This window comes from Seriola dumerili, unplaced genomic scaffold (assembly GCF_002260705.1).
Source record: "Seriola dumerili isolate Sdu_G_001 unplaced genomic scaffold, Sdu_1.0 BDQW01000138.1, whole genome shotgun sequence".
Classification (NCBI taxonomy): Eukaryota; Metazoa; Chordata; class Actinopteri; order Carangiformes; family Carangidae; genus Seriola; species Seriola dumerili.
This window is the reverse complement of record NW_019174393.1, coordinates 14,316,253-14,334,615: the sequence shown is the minus strand read 5'-3', so window position 1 is coordinate 14,334,615 and position 18,363 is coordinate 14,316,253. Positions and strand designations below refer to the sequence as shown.

Genomic DNA, 18,363 nt, shown 5'->3' with positions numbered 1-18,363 from the left:
ATGGACCATGAGAATTCGTACATCACTATTGTCAGCCTCCAGGTCAGAACTGACAGTAAATCTGGATTATTTTACAGCACAAAAGCATGCTGAAACCTGAAACCTCAAGCTTCAGAGTCACTGGTGGAAGCAGCTGGTGGAAGGAGGCACACAGAATTATAGAAAAATCACTTCCAACATGTATATTCGCTTCAAGGAGAGGGAGGGGGGACAGGAAACAATGAGGCTGATGGGAAATGTGCTCAAAGTTAACGAGCAAATGCAGATGAGTGAAGCTGAGGGATAATGAATTCATGCTGATACTTAAAAGGGCTGAGACCTTGTTAACAATTGGGATGTACATGTTTTATGTCATTTCATTCGGTTAATTATCTATCTTGATATAATCAGACATGTATGTCAACTGACACTGGTGCAGGCAGTCTCCTGTAAATAGTAATCTGCACATTAATCAAGTTCCTGTCAAAAACTACACCACAAAGGTATTTTTATATGCAATGTTATATATTTAAAGCGACACTAAAGTGTTCATCAGTTTCTGTGTATTTTTTATTTTATTTTTTTCAGTTTTAGTTCTGAAATTGTAATTGTGATAGCTATGGGAATAAACCCACAAATGTATTGAATTGAATTTTATGTTTTCACTAATACATGACAAACTGACAGGAACGATTGTGTCTTTGAAGTAGACAGGTTTTTTAGCTGGTGGGATTGAGAGATTACATTAATGGGATTACAGTAATCAGATTAAAAAAGTGACAAACGTAATATTACACACCTACCGTAAAACTATATCATACACAAATGTAATATATGTACATATCACTGAATTTCCATATATGAAATATATGTACATATAAAATAAAAACATGTAAAAAAGTATATATAAAACCATTTGAAATAAGAACAATATATATGTCTAGCTCATATAAATATGCATGCATGTTTATGTATGTATGCTTATATGTAGACATATATTACATAAATATATATTTATTCCAAAGCCTGTTAGTCTTCTATATGCTGATGATATATACAATAGGAGCCAAAAGTCTGAAACCACTTTCCCACAATAGGATGATAGACATGTGAAAATGAATGAGAAATTAATAGAAAAACATATATAAGCATATAGAATTTTTATGTTGTTCTGCATATATAAATTAAATATAGGCTATACTGTTAACATATATGTTTGCAACATGTTATACCACATAAAAATTCATCATATAGATATTTTTAATAACCTATATGTACAAATTTTACTATGGGTATTTCATATACGTTATAAAAGTATATCTTCATATATCCAGAGGATGTATATATGAGATAAATTTGTATCCCTTATAGGTGACATATAGGCTGTAGCAACTTCACTCTTGATATATGGACATATATGTCAAATATTACATTTCTAGAGATTAATAAATAAGATTAAGTTTAAAGTTATTTTCTGATACTAAAAGAATTAGAAAAAATTTAAACCAGTTAAAATACAAATTTCAAATAATTAAGTTAATTATGTGAATATGAAACCACATTATTTTGACTTTTCTATAAAAAAATAAATAAAAATACAATGACATTAATTATATATTTGCCTGTACTTAACTTTCACTCACAGTGAATTATGAATCTGAATGTATTAATAGGACATAATAGAATATCTGTTAAAAAACTCTGTTTTCCCACTGTGTTCAGCTGTGAAGCAGCAGGGAAACTCTCCTCTGTGTTCAGGTGAGAACAGGGTTGTATGATATAACATATAACACGGTGACGCCCCCAAGCGGTGAGTGGCAGCGTTACAGCATCAAGCCCAGCTGAGGAGAGTTAAGTTTCGGTTTCCAATCTCTAGAAATGATACTGAATTTTCCTTCCTCCTGTGAGCCCAGCAGTCAGTCAGTCATCAGCCGCTGTCTTCTCTGGAGGTGGAAGGAGAACCAGGAAGAGCTTCAAAGATGATGGACTCAGAAATACTGAAGTTTTTCTGCGCCAACCATGGAGCAGTTAACACCGACGATCTGTTGTTTAATCTCTGCTCGGGCGACTCCGCGAAATTATCGCAGATCACTAATAACCGAGAGAAATTTGCTTCGTGTTGTCCCAAAGGCCAGCCGAAGGTGGTGGCCCGGACCAGGCTGAGACTGTGCAGAGTCAAGGACTGTGCGGGGACATGCAGCGGGCTGCACCTGTGTAAGAACTTCCTCTTCAGCGGATCTTGCCGGTTCACTCGGACGAGGTAAATATGTTGGTTTAAAGTGAGGTGAGTCGTGGCTCGCCTCAGACTGGCCTTGGTGTTGAGTAGGCAGTTTGACAGGCCTGTGGCTCCTCTACAGGAGTCTGATTTTTTTTTTTTTTTTAAGAACGTTGATTGTTGAGATTCAGATTATCATCACTTCATTTGTGTGTTTAAAATTGCTTTTTGAAGAATGTCTGAGTTGTCGTTAAATCGACTGTCACTACTGCTAATGTTTACCTGGTTTAAAGGCCTTGACACGCGCGGTGCGTTCACTTGGCGTTGAGAAAGTCCGACATTTAACCCCTACGTTGATTGCAACGTTGACGGTTAACAGATAGTTTAACAGGCTAAATTACCACATTGAACAGCTGTAGCCGTTGTGTCTTTTGAACGTTTTATGTAGCTTCAAAGTTAGACAAACACAATTTCAGGAAAAGTCTCATTTTGTGGGAAGAGTTGAATGACAAAATTGATATAGCTGTCATGTCTGTGCTAAAGATGGAGCCACCGCCAAGATGCTAATTAAGCTAGCTCAGCTTAGTTTAGCTTAGCACGACGACTTCAAACGATGAGAAACAGCTAGCATAACTTTGTCCAAAGGTAACAAAAACTGCCTTTCCAGCACCTCTAAAGCCCATTAACACACAAAAGACAACATATAAACATATTTTCCAAATTTTCAAACCATTTCTTGAAGCTGAACATTTATCGCATACACATGTATACTGTCTCTACGTATTCAGGCACTTATACAGTGTGAAATAACCAAATTCACTATAGTTTTTGAAATTTAATATAAGCTTCATTCCACAGTCATACAGACCATAAAGGCAAGTGTGATGTCTCACAGTGGTGACATGGTATTGTGCAAGTTCTCTTAACAAGTGGTGGCTCAAAGTTCAGTTCAAACAGATGAAAATGAACTAGTTCATGTTAATTTCTTTTCGTCGCTGTTCTTCGCTGTTCTTTTTCAGTACAACCTCCTCCTACCATCCATCCTCAGCCCCCAAACATTGTTACTTCCCAAACTAAATGAAATCCTGTATACTACATGGATACAACAGACAGGAGATTACTTTTAAAAGCTAAGAAAATCCAATGTGAGTAAATATTTTACCACTTAAACAAAGCAGGACAACTCAAAACTGATCAGGTGCAGTAAAGGTAAACAGTAGATTCAATGGAAGTTTTGCTTGGCCTGCATGTAACAAATAATGCAGCAGTTGAAAAACAGATGACAGTCTGGTCCGGGCTACACCAGAGGCTTCATTACAGGCGCTGAAAGATGTGCTATGATTTTAATCCGCATGCAGCGTGTCATTAATACTTGGGTACTGTCGTAAAACACAATTCTTCCTCTTCTGGTGTTTTTTGGCAGTTGGCAAACACCTTTTTGGTGCATTACCACCACCACCCAGCCAGTGAGTGTCCTTAACTCATGTTCAGTTATAGATATATATTCAGTTGAACCATAAATATGAGCATGTTTAATCAGCACTGATGGTGACCTTCAGCCTGTCTGTGTTGACAAGTTTTGCATGAGTCAGGAATACAAACACACTTAACCTCGGTCAATACCTCTTTGTAGCTACCTCTACAACTCACATTTGTTTGGTTATGATACTATATCGTTAGCTTTATGTTTGTCTATCATTTGCTTTTCAGGGTTGACATTTAAATCAGAAAAGGTATTATAATAGTTGTCAGACTCACCAAACCCAGCCTAGCCCTCCATATTTATTCAGCTACATATCCTTTAAGCTAATTTAAATGCACTGTTTTTACAAATCTTCAAACAGAAATCTCTTATTTTCCTGAGCAATGAACAAACTCTGAACTATGTGTGTTGTGTTCTTTGATGACAGGGGAGGATGCAGCTTCTCTCATGAGCTGAACTCTTACCACAACCAAGTGATGCTAAGAGAGCATGAACTGGAGAGTCTGGACAGGACAGAGCTGTGCACACTGCTGCTGCAGAGCGACAACACACTCCTGCCTCCTGTAAGTCTGACAACATACACAAGGTGCATTCAAATCATTCAAATCAGTGTGATCAGTCACAGAGTGGATCAGAACTAAAAAATGGTCGCTTCAGTGTATGGATGGGCACATAGATCCTCTTAAATATAATTACTGGAGACCCCTAGAGCTTGTAAAATATCAACACCTGTACTTGACTAAAATTTTGAAGCCCTTATCTGTTTTATCATCATTACCAGATGTTTGTTGACACTCAGGTTTAGCTGGATAACATCTGTATTTATCATTCTAAAGGAGTTATTCACTGAAAAATAAAATGTTGTCAATATTACAACAGCAATTCACTGTTTTCTTACATTTTCTTCTTGTTTTTGCTTTGCTTGATTATAACCACCTTTTCTCTTTGTCTTATTCTCCCTCTGCCAGATATGTTATGATTACAACAACGGTCATGGAGAGTTCGGCCGATGTCAGGATGGAGATGGTTGCAAGAGACTGCACATCTGTGAGAGGTCCCTGAGCGGTGACTGCAGCTGCTTCAGGCCTCATGATTTTGATGCTCCACAGCCATTGAGAATCCTAATGGAAAGAAATGTGCCTGACAACATTATTCAGTCCTTGAAGTTTGTTTACTCAAATAAAGAGGCTTTAAGATTCTCTGACAACAGGGGTGAAGGGGGAAACAGGGGAAACAGGGGCAACAGAGGCAACAGAGGCAAAGTCTGATACTGGGGAAACAGGGGAAACAGGGGAAACAGGGGCAACAGGGGCAATAGGGGAAACAGGGGCAACAGAGGGAACCCAGGCTACTCTATAAATCTGCCACGAACCTGCTCTACTAGCGACATCCTTGCTGACATGGATGACTTAGATCTGTACACTGAGGACGGACTAAGTGAAAGCGAGTCCTTCACCAGCGACATCTCAGCTGCTACCAACGACACCGATGCGTACAGCGACGACGGTCAGAACAGAAAACCTCGGAATAAAACCTCCGCGGCTGCCAGAGGTAGAGGAGGTAACAGGGGCAACCGAGGCAACCAGCAGCTGCTAAAAACTCGTTCCATTAATGACCTCACCTCTGCTGTCAATGACAAAAACACAGACAACGATGATGGGACGAACAAAAGACGAAGGCCTGTCAGAGGTAAACACCTACACAACTACACCAGCTGCTACACCTTTAATGGGTGCATAAATTAAAACTGTTGTCTGAAAGAACTGTGTAAGATGTAAAAGAAGAAACAAAACTTCATAACGTCCTTTCTGGTTGCTTCCCGTAGATAAAACTGAGATATGCATGTATTTCATCAAGGGACATTGTAAACATGAGGGTGAGTAATCAATGATCGTCATGCAAAACTGTAATTTTTACACTTCTTCACTTCAGGTGTCAATGATATTGTTTTTATGACCGATGTGTCCTCAGATAAGTGTTTTAAAGCTCATGACAAGATGCCGTACAGATGGGAGGTCAAAGAGGGTAATCAGTGGACCGCCATGGCTGATAATGAGGCGATTGAGAAGGACTACTGTGACCCCAAAAACACTTACAGGTACTGTCATCTGACAATTCTGTAATTCTGGGAAGATGCTACTCTAACTACTACCACTTTTGACTAAAGCTCCCATATTTTACACTTTTCTGGTGTTGATCCATAAGAAGATATATTTGTGGTTTTAAGAAGCAAAAATCATCTCAATGTAGTTTTACATCTCCTCTCTCAGACTTCTCTCTGGAGCTCTAGTAACAACAGGTTGGTGAGCCAATCAGAAGAGAGGAGGTTCTGTGCCTCTATTTTGATCGGCTGACTGTTTTATGAATTGTGGGACTCACAATCGACATCTTAAAATAAATAGTGGTCAACATCGACCCAGCAGGGCCTGAAATATTCAGATTTTTAGTTACTATAGACCCATCTCTGAAAACAGAGAGTCCTACGTTTCCCATGATGCAACTGGATAACAGATGAACCCTGGTGACATCACTAGGGATATTTTTTTCAGAATTTAAAAAACTCCCTTTAGAAACCCAGAAGACATTATATAATAGTTTTCTATGCTGAGTTGTACACCTCAAGACAGGTAAACTGAACTTGATTGTGTCCAGTTAAAATAATGATTAATAAAGTCAATAAAAAGCTTTTATGAGCAACTTGTTTTTATATTTCCATATAATTCTGATTCGTTGGGTATCACATAAAGCAGAGAGGGATCATTCAGTGTAAATCAGATGTTACTGAGAGCAGGAGAGATGATCATTTGATACAGCTAAAATAAATTATTCCATTTCCATGCTGTACCTGTTGTTTGTTTTTTTGTTGTTTTTTTTTAAAAAAGTGAGTTTTATATATTCACAGGAAATAACACTTTTTTGAATTTTTTTTTCTCCTGCTCATAACATGAATTGTGTGAATTAATTACTCATTTTGTTGACTTCAGTGGTACAACCCCGGCTGTGCATTTTGACACAATGACCAGTGGACTGAACAAAGTTCGGCGACTCTCTACCATTAACTCTTTGGTCGAGCCAACCTTCATCCACACCACCGAGTGGGTTTGGTACTGGGAGGACGAGTTTGGAAAGTGGAACATGTACTCTTCAGCTGTGAGTAACTTCTATTGTTAATGTGTGAGAAAACACCAGGAATTTTCTCTGGATGCCACAGTTTAGGGTCCAACTGAAAATTTCTGGTACATAAGTCATCGACACTCAAAATATAACCAATTTCAAAGTTGCAGTTCAGCATATGTTTAATTCCAGGATGGTCTGAATTTTGTATTTGCGTTGTTTGTTTATGTTAAAGCACCAATGTGTAGGATTTAGGGGGATGTATTGACAGAAATTTAATATAATTTTAATAATTATGTTTTCATCACTGATAATCACCTGAAACTAACAATCACTGTTTTCATTAGCTTAGAATAAACTCTTCATATCTACGTAGGGAACGCGTCGTCCTCCACGGAGCTCACCATTTTGCTCCGCCATGTTTCTACAGTAGCCCAGAGTGGGCAAACCAAACACTGGCTCTAGAGAGGGCCTTTCTTATTTTTACATTACCTGAAGGCCACCGTAGATTCTCCTACATGCTTGGGAAGGGAGGGGTACATACTACACACTGGTCCTTTAAAGCTGCTCTAATCGATCTTTTTTTTAATAGGAGCAAAGGTTCAAATAACTATTTTTAAAGTGAAAGTGACACTCATAGTGATGAATCCACAGAGAACTATCACTCCACTCTGCAGTTCCCCTCAGATGTATGGAGCATTGTAGTGTCCTTCAGCTCAGTATTTTGGTCTTCAGTATCGTAGCTCTCATCAGTGAAGGAGGCAGCTGTTAGCAAAAAAAGTTCAAAGAACCCACAGTATGCTACCTGCCAACTCAATAACACAGGAGACACAGTTAGCAAGCAACTAGCTAGCGAACTTAGTGGAGCATACAGTAAGAGTCAGATATTTCCCTCAGATAAACAAATTCGGATTAAAAGAGCGTGAATACTGGACTTATATTGATCAGGTGACTAGAGACACAATGCTAAATGAATGCCATCTGACTGCTAATATTGCTAACTCACTGCTGGATGTGTAAGTAAGCAACAGTTTGCTAGTAAGTTTGACATATCAACTTTTAAAGTGATGAAGTTTCAGTGTCGTGTTAACAAGTCGTAGCTCACCCCCCCTGGTAGTCAGTTTATATTGTTTTTCATAACATTAGCAGGTATTTGCTGTTTACCATCATGTTAGTTATGTAATACTAAATGGTAAATATTGTGAAATAGGGATGTCCCATTATCTCCTTGGTATTGCAGCCAATTTAAAGGTCCCATATTTTACACTTTGCAGTTTTATTTGAAGTTTTGATCCATAAAAAGATATGTTTGTGGTTTTTAATTCATACATATTTGACCATTTTAATGCTGATCACAGTTTGAAGTCATTACTCTTCCAGCAACACCGCCTCATAAAAATTGTGTAAAAATCTCTGGTTGAAACAGTGAAACAATTCCTATCAGTGTTGTGTTAGCAAACAGTGGAGCAGCAGAAATGGCTGTAGCAGCCCCAGTTTCAGTGAAGATATGCACACTGACAACATGCCTCGCCTAGCAAAGCAAGTGGAGCTGATTTGGGCTAAAAATGGTCACTTTTGCTCCATCTTGGATATTTGGAGGCACACTACATCCCTTAATGCTGCTGTGGTGACAATTCTGTTTAAGCACACACTAAAAAATTTTGCTCATGACAAGCAAGAAGTGAGGGTGCAGTAAAAATTATCATGTGTTATTAGTCTTGTAATGCAATACTGAGGTATCTGAGCTTCGCTGGCTGTGGTCCATGTGGACTCTGACAGTTATTGTGTCACGGTGTAGCTGTGTCAGCTGTGAGTCTAAAGGACAGAATTTAAACACAAATTGCACCAGGACTGAACTTCCCACTTATGATCTACTAAACCCGCACTGAACTGATGACAACATGTATTTACATAACCTACCAGTTCTTTATATACTGCTGTAGCCGTCTCATGTTTATTATGTAGACATTTCTTCTTGTCCTGTATTCTTAAGCTTATTGCCATACAGCTCGTCATTAAAGTTTTAATCTTATCCTTTATGGTTCTGCATCAACACAATAAATCTACAGAGGCGGAGAAGCAGCCAGGCTGCCTGAGCTGTGTGGCAGCGTCTCTGAGGACAGAGATTAGCACCAGCAGGGATTGTAACCAGATTACATGAATTTGAATTTGTCATGGTCATAATGGACTGTTGAATAAAATTTTTAATGCATTTGGTGGAGCTCCTGCCACTAAAGCTGTTTTCCATCTTTGAGAGTTACAGTTTGTCCTCTCGGTTTACTCTTCCTAGGAGAAGGTTACTTGAGGTTATAGACTTTTCCACCACTTTTCCGACTAAAACGCATTCAGTTTCTAAAGAACTGATCCTGGAACAGAGAGGATATTTACTTAATTCCTCACATTTCAGCCAAATGAAATTGAATGGAATTACCATGGTTATAATCATGCAGAAATATATATTTCATATCAAGCCATATAAATTACCACACTACAGAAAATTATTCATCATAATATATATATATATATATATAAATAATTTTGGTTGTTTGAAAACAATAAATACAACACTAAGCACCATTTGAATATGCTTATTTGTTTTCTTGTAGGCAGTTGGATGAGAACATTGACACCACTCTCATGTCATTATGCTGTATATGAAGCTAGTACCAGCAGCCAGTTAGCTTAGCTTAACATAAGGACTGGAAATACGGGGAAACTGCTAGCCTGGCTCTGAATTACAGTAACAAAATCCACTTATTCTGTTATGTATATGCAGCAGTTTTTTACCAAGTGGAACCAGATACAAACAGTGTCCAGCTCCTATACAAGGAGCTGAATAGATTTAATATATTAGTGTTAATATTGGATTTTATTTTGACGTAACTGTCAGTAGCGGTGCATTTGTTTTTCTGAAAAGTCAGAGGCCGATGTGAACATTTTTTTTCGCAATTTGTGTATCGTATTTATAGTATATGTGACATGAACTCGGCGTATGTTTGACTCTGCTGGTTGCCTGGCAACCTCACAGTTACAACAAGACTGGAATTTTGTTATCATGGACCAGTCTCTTGCTAGCTGCTTCCCTACTTCCACTCCTTTTGCTAATCTACACCAACCACTGCAGGAGCTAGCTTCATATTTAGCGTAAAGACGTAAGAGCGGTATCAATCATCTCATCTAACTCCTGGAATAGGTCTTTCTCTCTCTTTATCTCTGACCATTGTGCTGAAACCAACTGTCATCATTTTTGACAGAAATTAACATAAATGTATTTATAGTTGCTGTCGGCAATTATACCTGCATAACAAACCAAGTGGCTCCTGATTGGTCGAAATGATCACTGACTGATTTGTGTTGGTTTCCAGACTGGTGGACACAGAACAGCAGACACTGACAGCGCTAAACTGGAGCAGAAGTTTCTGGACAATGACAAAGACGTGGTGGAGTTCACCGCTGGTTCACAGTCATATTCACTCAGTTTCCATGGTAAACAAAGATTATGCAAATGATCTCCGCGTTTACAGTTATAAGATATTAATGTGGTATTATAATGATGTCTTTTTTTTTTTTTTTTACCTCAGACATGATACAAACAAACAAGCATTATGGCACTAAGAGGCTTGTGAAAAGACGGCCCCGGTTTGTGTCTGCAGTAGACGTCAAAGCAACGAGAGTGAGGTACAACAACTCAAATATACCACGTTGGTTATTTTTCCCTATTTTGAGACCTTTCATCATACAGACTCACAATAAAAACTAACCCTGACCTTTGTCTGCTTTTTGTCTTCAGAAGGCCTCTGGTTCAACCACATCTTTACGCTATACCAGACCACTGGGATAAGACACAGATCACTGCAACAGGATACAAGGTATTGTGAATACACTACACCTACAAACCATAAATCTAACTCAGTCGCCGCTGTTTCAACAAATATTCACGCCCAGGCTTGTGAATGTACATACTGCTAAATATTTTAGAAAAGCAAGTAACTGCTGGAAGAACCAAACCCACAACATCATCATCTTCATGGCGTCCGTATTTGCTCGTCTGTTGTTCATTTGTCTTCTGGGTTCGATTTTCAAAAAAATCAGTGCAGTGTTGTTTGGCAGCATTATCAGAAAATAAGAACAGCAGATATTTAAATCTTAAGCTGTCTGCATTGTATATTGTTATCATAATATAAACAGCATAAATTAATATTGGAAGCGTGCTGTTTTGGCAATACGTTGATGTGCTGTCTTGTACTAACACAAAACAAATGTGTGACATTAGAAGACCATAGCCAAATTTTAAACAGATAAACTTCAGAGAAGGCCAGAACAGTGGTGTTTTTTTTTTTTGGTACAATTTTATTCATTTATTTATTTATTTATAATTGGTAGACTTTTACAATTTTTGTTCAATTTTATTTATTTATTATTATACAATATCTTCTTTCTTTTTTTTTTTTACAATTTTATTTATGTATTTATTATTTGTACATTTTTATTTTTTGTACAATTTTTATTTATTAATTATTATTTATTTATTTATAAATCTTAACAATGGTGACTACATCAAACATACAAGATAAAAAAACAACAACAAAAAAAATTACCAAACACCTACAGCAGTCAAGCTTAACTCATTGTTTAGTGCCACCTGGTTGACGTACATAAAATGTAAAAGAGCGTGAATCTTCATATTGAGTTCATCAAGAATACCCTTCTGTCCTTACATACTGTTGATCCAACAGTATGTAAGGACAGAACAAAAAAATCCAACTTCTCGGATGCTTTACTATCATGAAATTAAATATAAATATATAATTAATATATCATGAACTCAATCACCAATGTTCAATGTCAAACCAGAGCTTTTTAATTACAACGGTCCCAGAAAAAGTGGATCAATCAATCCATAATTCCACATTTTAAACATTTGCCTGATACACCAATGTCATGTTTGTGTGTCTCTGGTATAAACAATTCTATAAATTATTTTATATTGGATCAAGTCCAGCATTCCCTAAATCATAAACTAATACTGGTTCTCCTCAGACTAGATTTTAACAAAGTGTGTAGAAAAAGAGTTCTGTAGATTCTTTAAACTTTACCTGTTATTACCAGCCATTAACTGTTTCTGTCCCTCTGTTCCTCCATGTAGTTCCACTTAATGACAAGTCCTGAAGAGCTGTCCAAGCAATGATCCATCAAGTGGTATATTTTTGGAATTGGTATGGATGTCTCCTGGACTCCTGCAGATTCAATATGAATATCCACAGTATGATGTAGTAAAATGCTTGGTACAGTTCTAAGTCTGGTCATTCAATCCTCTGTCGGATTTTGAAAGATGTAAAACAGCATCATCTTGTTAATCTATGAAGTTTTTTTTCCCATATAAAGCCTGTAATGATAGAATATACTTAAACCATTGTAGGTGGTGAAAACAAAAATAAAATCTTTGGGAGCCGCACAGTTTTAAACAGATGAATTCTCCCTGTGTAGTTTGAATTTAAATCTTTAGTTAACAGAAACAAACAAAAATAGAGCAACCAGAGGATTTAGTTCCCAAATTATTGGGATGATTCATTCTTTCATATTACTTCGAAATGAAATTTTATTTTATTGTCACTTATTACACATCCTAATATTTAACATTGTTCACCCACTTAAATCTAACTCTGACCCAAAGGCCATTCAAGGCCATCAAAGGCTATACTGATATATCATGCTTTTTTGCTTTTCTGCTTTTTTGTTGTATGAAACTAAAGCATGTCCTTTATTTGCTTGTAAATGTCTCTTCTTCTCTTACTTATAAGTTGAGTTAAGTTAAAGTTAAATAAATATTTCTAATGAAATATAATGAGTCTAAAATCTGAAAGAGACTTCCAGTTCCAGATTTTACAGATTTTCAATAAATAAGATAAATTCTTTATTAATAATCTTCTTGTTCCTAATTATCACATTTGTGCCCTTGTCTTTCAGTATTATGACTGATTTGATTTCTATTTGAAGAGCTGCCAAGTGTTTACCTGGTTTATTTACCAATAGATAATTTGGTTTGAATTAAATCTGAAATAACTTTTCAGAAGTAGAAATTCATCATCTTTAAATTCAGACATTTTCCTTTTGACACTTGAGAAGATTTTGATGGAACTTTTCTCCTGCTGCAGTGTCTGTCTTTTACTCTAATTTGTGATTCATTCATTTGTCATTTCTGATTAATTTGTTTTCTTTGCTGAGCATGAAATAATCCACTCTCTAATGTAAAATGTGTTTTCCAGTTGGTTTGTTCTCCCTCAGCATGTGCAATAACATAATGGTCTGTGTTCTTACTAACTCATTTAATAAACACTGGATCTCTTCATTCTCCATATTCTGTTTATTTCCTGTTGGCACAATAAGACAGGATCAGGGAGAATCATCACACATCACAATTTCCTGCATTTTTTTAATCCGATAAATATAATTTTAAAAAATGAAATAAAAATATAATCAGTAGTCTCTCAATTTTGGAAATAATAATCCACATGATTCTAATTAATTATTAGTAGAAATAAAATTTTTCAAATTCTTCTGAAGTTCTTTAAACACCTGTTTTTTCAAACTATTATGGTCTAATTTATCAAATGTATTATCAATGGCTCCTCCTGTGATAATAATTTCTGTCTGATTATTGTATATTGTCATCTGAATTTTATATGGAAATGCTTGGCTTGTTTCCGGAGGTAAAGACACTAAAGTGTAATTTTCACCATATGAAGTTCATGTTAAGATAAGAAAACCACGAAAAGTGAATATTAATATATTAATAATTACAGAATTGGCCACATAAGCCTCCCCCACCCTCTCCCTCTTTAAAGGCTAAATTTCCCCCTTTTAATCATTTAAAGAAAACAATACCTGCAGAAAGGCTTTTTGATTTTTAGTACCATCTTGTAAACCATGGACCTAACAGGTTTTTGTTATTCGTTACACAAAATCAAAATGAACATGGTCTAAATCTACAGCCAGGAAATGTATGTATGTTTAAAAAACAAAATAATTATCTCACATGAGGTCACTATATAAACCAGTATAAATAATCACAAAAGTTCAACTGCAACTTGACTGAGTGGCAGAGGCAACAACCGCGATGCAGTAATTCATGTTATAATAGCAATGTATCAAATAAGAATGTGAAAGGTGTTGTTTGTGATGTTGGACCTACACTGCTTCCTCTCGGCTTTACAGAGCCTTATATTGAATTTCAGCTCATTGTTTAGTTGTTCAGCTGATAACTTTATTGTTTTAGTTCACTCTAATAGTGTTGTTTTTTTCTTTTTTCAAAAAAACTACAATTATCGCCTCCCAGTTATATGCCTCCACCACACAGACTAGTTTTAGGTTATATCCCCATTTATCCAGAATCATGTAAAATATTAACCATTTGTGAGTTGCTGAGTGAAGAGTTATGGCTAATCAGTTCATCTTTGATACCAAGTGAATGATTGTAGATCACGATCAAGATTTCCCTAATAGAGTTACTGAGAAATCACGTTCATGAGAATGGGACAGATGGACGTAAGGACAACCTGAAAACATAATGTCTCCAGCCCTGGCTGTCTCCGGCGTGGAGGCATAAAAACCTCTAAGAATCCACTGCACCACCTGCTCAGTACCAAACATCAGATAGACACAGTTAGCAACCAGCCAGATGGTGAACATAGTGGAGCATTTAGCAGCGAAAGAACCACATATTTCATTCAGCTGGAGTTGGTGGAGACCAAAAACCGAGCTAAAAGTGAATATTGGACTTAGATTCATCAGATGACCAGAAATGTGACTCCACATGAATGATAATGTCCCTCTGTAACTGCTGGATGCTAAATAAGCAACTGTCACTCAAGGTGATGAAATGTCAACGTTGTGTTCGCAACTTGTTTCTGCTGCCTCCGATAATTAGTTACTGGAGGTAATTTTGTCTGAAAATGTTTTATTTTGTGAGAATTTTCATTGTTAGCCTGGTAAAAAATACGATATTTTCTCTGTGGTCTTTGTTTTCCAGCGAGTCTCCCTCCAGCGCTCCTCAGATGAATTCAAGGAGATTGAAACTCTTTTCTTTAAAACCATGAGAGGCTTTGACGTCGTCAGCATCGAGAGGATCCAGAACAAAGCTCTTTGGGAAGTCTTTCAGTGGTACGTCGGTGATTTTCATGGTCTGGAAACTTAACGTTAACTCTTATCTGATCTGTTGTGAATTTAAATTGTATCATCTAAGCTTGGTTATTGTTGTATCTGCCTGGTGACCACCACTGTCCGGTATTTAAAGTGTAACACAAGTAACACATTCTTCCTCCTGCAAATTCAAAGTTGAACATAGGAGTATTAGCTCATGTGGCTAATGTTAGCTAACATCAGAAAACTAGATGGATATTACTGTTTATCTAAAATAACTGTCATCTGATATCAGTCATAAAGTCAGTTTACTTTATGACTTTTCTGTACTGGTTTTGACATTTATCAACACCTTGTCATTGACACTTGTGGCCACGGTGACTGCTGTACAGCAATAAATTACATTAACAACTTTATGTTAGTACACAATCCTAAATGTACTAGTTTGATTGAAGTTTTATGGTTTCTTTGTTCCTGAATAAAGGCAGAAGAATCAGATGAAGAACAACAATTTTGGGTGCAGTTCTGAAGAAAAAAAGCTTTTTCATGGCACTGACTCTAAATACATAGACGCCATCTGCCTCACCAACTTTGACTGGAGACTCTGTGGAGCTCATGGAACTGCTTACGGCAAAGGTGAGATGAAGAAGACAATAAAAAAGACACACAATTATTTTAAATTAAAAAAAAAATTTACTCTTAGAGGATGAACGGGACTGTATGTTAAACCAATCCTAAGATCTTAATAACACACACACACACACACACACACACACACACACACACACACACACACACACACACACACACAAACACACTATATTTAAAGGGAGAGTTCACCCAAAGATTTTTGGGGTGGAGACTTTTTTAAGACCGGTGTATAAACCTGATTCACCTGATGAACCGTGTATGGATGCCAACCGGGAGCTCAGGGCAACAGAGAATGTTAACTGCTAAAGGAACTAGCAGATCTGAATAGCATGTAAACAACAGAAACACCAGCAACCAGAAATGAGACAATATGCTTACAGCAGCATTGCAATAAAAGTCCTGTTAAGAAATAAAGGGTTTCTAGAGGGATTTTAATTTGAAATGGTCACAGGGAGTGTTGAGTCTGTATTAACATGCAATGCAGTAACTTTGACATGGCAAACGGGAGCGACTCAGAATGAGACTTTGTGCTAAAATGCTGCTGGCCTATGGCCAATTCTCCAAATCAAACAGAGAGAGTTGGACATAAAGACCTGCCTCTAATAAAAGTCTGTCACGTTCTGGGATTCAGGTAAATAAAGGCTAAAATATTGTGGATCCCAGATGGAGGCTGTGAGCTGTGTGAGACAAAAAGAGAAACATATTCTGTCCCTTCTAACTTTCTCTCTGAGCAATAATTTCATAAGTAAATACAGCTAAAATCACAGAACTTTGTCTTTAATTTATTTTCTTTGGTGATTTTGTCAGACGACGTCACGGTTATAAAATCAGGATTTGACCATAGGTGATCCAGACAGATACTAGGTTATGACCTAGTCTTGTTTTGTTTAAGTTGTCCAATATTGTTTTAGAGTGATTGGTTCTGGTTCATTGGTCACAGCACCTCCCAAGACAGACGCTAAATCTAATAAACTCCTTAGACACCAAACAAATGATTGTTTATTGAAGAAAATAATTTGTAGCCGTAATCATTAGTTGCATTAGTATCCTTAGTGTTCTCATATTAATCTAAAAAATTTGAAATCTTTTTCTTTATCATAACCCAGGTAGTTACTTCGCCCGGGATGCCAAATACTCCCACAGCTACACTGATGACTCTGATGTGAAATCCATGTTCATCGCACGGGTGCTGGTGGGAGACTTCACCAAAGGGTCAACTGACTACCGCAGACCTCCTTCTAAAGACGGCGGGGATGTGAACTTCTATGACAGCTGTGTAGATAACATTATAGACCCATCTATCTTTGTTGTATTTGAGAAGCACCAGATCTACCCCGAGTACCTGCTGCAGTACAAGACCATGCACCCGCTAGCTAGCATGTACAGTACTACCACAGTAACAGCACAGAGACCAGTACCAGCACAGAGACCAGCTGCCATCCCCAGTAGAGTAACTGCCCAACCTACTGTATCAGCTTATCCACGCAGCACATCTTCATACCAACTCGGTTCACCCACATACAAACCCAGCACATCGGTTCGACCCAGTGCACCCTCATACCAACCTAGTACATCAGTTCAACGCAGCACACCAGTTCAACCCAGTGCATCCTCATACCAGCGTAGCACATCGGCTCAACCCAGCACATCTTCATACCAACACAGCACACTCCACTACCAACCCACACATTTTTCTAAACCCTCCTCACCAACCCCGCCACCAAGGAAAAATGATTCCTGCGTCATTGCTTAAATGTAAAGGTGAAGTGAGGCCAGGTGGTGTTTTTCAAATGGATAACCTCTGCTGAAATAGAATCGTTGTTTTAGATCTGAAGGAGCTAATGCAAAATGCTTTGAATAATTTGAATAGATGAAATATAGGTAGTAATATCCAGTGTGCAATATTCACATAGATAAAAACAGTCCAGTTGAATAAAAGTACAGTGAACAGGAAATATTGATGACAGAGCTGCAATGTTTTCCTCCTAATGTAACACTTTTTAAACAATTTTCCTGAAAATCAACAAAAGAAAATGTCCGGCCACTACTGTTACACACATATGAGAGTTAATAAACAGTTGGTGGTGCACAGTCTTCAGACAGCTGCCATTAAACCATTGCAGAAGAAGACAATAACTTTCCCACCTTAGCCACGCATTAATACTCTTTTGCATTAATACTCTTTTTTATATAAGAAATACATGTAAATACAATACAATTTACAATGTGTCTCCACTTTATAATTTCACTACAACTAAAAATATCGCCTTTGTTTGAATTGTTGTGATGTTGATTGATTTTGTGCATCGAAAATAAAATGTTATCTTCATGTTAACTTCACACAGGAACACGGTTTTGTCTTGAGGTTCACAGTAAACAGTAGTCTTGGTTACTGTTGCAGCTGTGTCTCTCTCTCTCTCTGTCTCATAAATGAATTGAAAACACCATCAGCGGTTGTGTTGGGCCTTTTAGTGAAATGAGGCAGGGCATGAAATATGGCTATCAGTGCTTCCTGTGACATCAGACATTAGGCCTGCAAGTCACCACCCTTCCTCGCCTCAATACACACACACACACACACAGATACACTAGCAACTACCTCCTGTTGTGTTTCCTGACGAGCTGCAGTGTGAATGGGAATATGTTTGCATGTTAAGATGGGATTTCACTGTAGTTATGCACCTTGGTTTCTTCCACTGGCAATGGCTTCACTATGATTTATACTGTTAAATAATAAGAAGTTCATTAGGAATTTCTGTTCTCCATGTTAAACTGCAGTGCT

General features: G+C 37.3%; 1 protein-coding gene across 1 annotated transcript; it reads left to right on the top strand.

The window, feature by feature from the left end:
* Positions 1-1,875: 1,875 nt before the first annotated feature.
* Positions 1,876-17,921, top strand: LOC111224809 (poly [ADP-ribose] polymerase 12-like). Its single transcript, XM_022749467.1, is given in 12 exon segments — positions 1,876-2,239; positions 4,105-4,240; positions 4,646-5,366; positions 5,503-5,553; positions 5,649-5,775; positions 6,662-6,827; positions 10,157-10,277; positions 10,373-10,469; positions 10,582-10,660; positions 14,821-14,951; positions 15,415-15,566; positions 16,688-17,921. Coding segments are annotated over 12 exon segments (2,709 nt in total). The 5' UTR covers positions 1,876-1,958; the 3' UTR covers positions 17,335-17,921.
* The last annotated feature ends 442 nt before the right edge of the window (positions 17,922-18,363 follow it).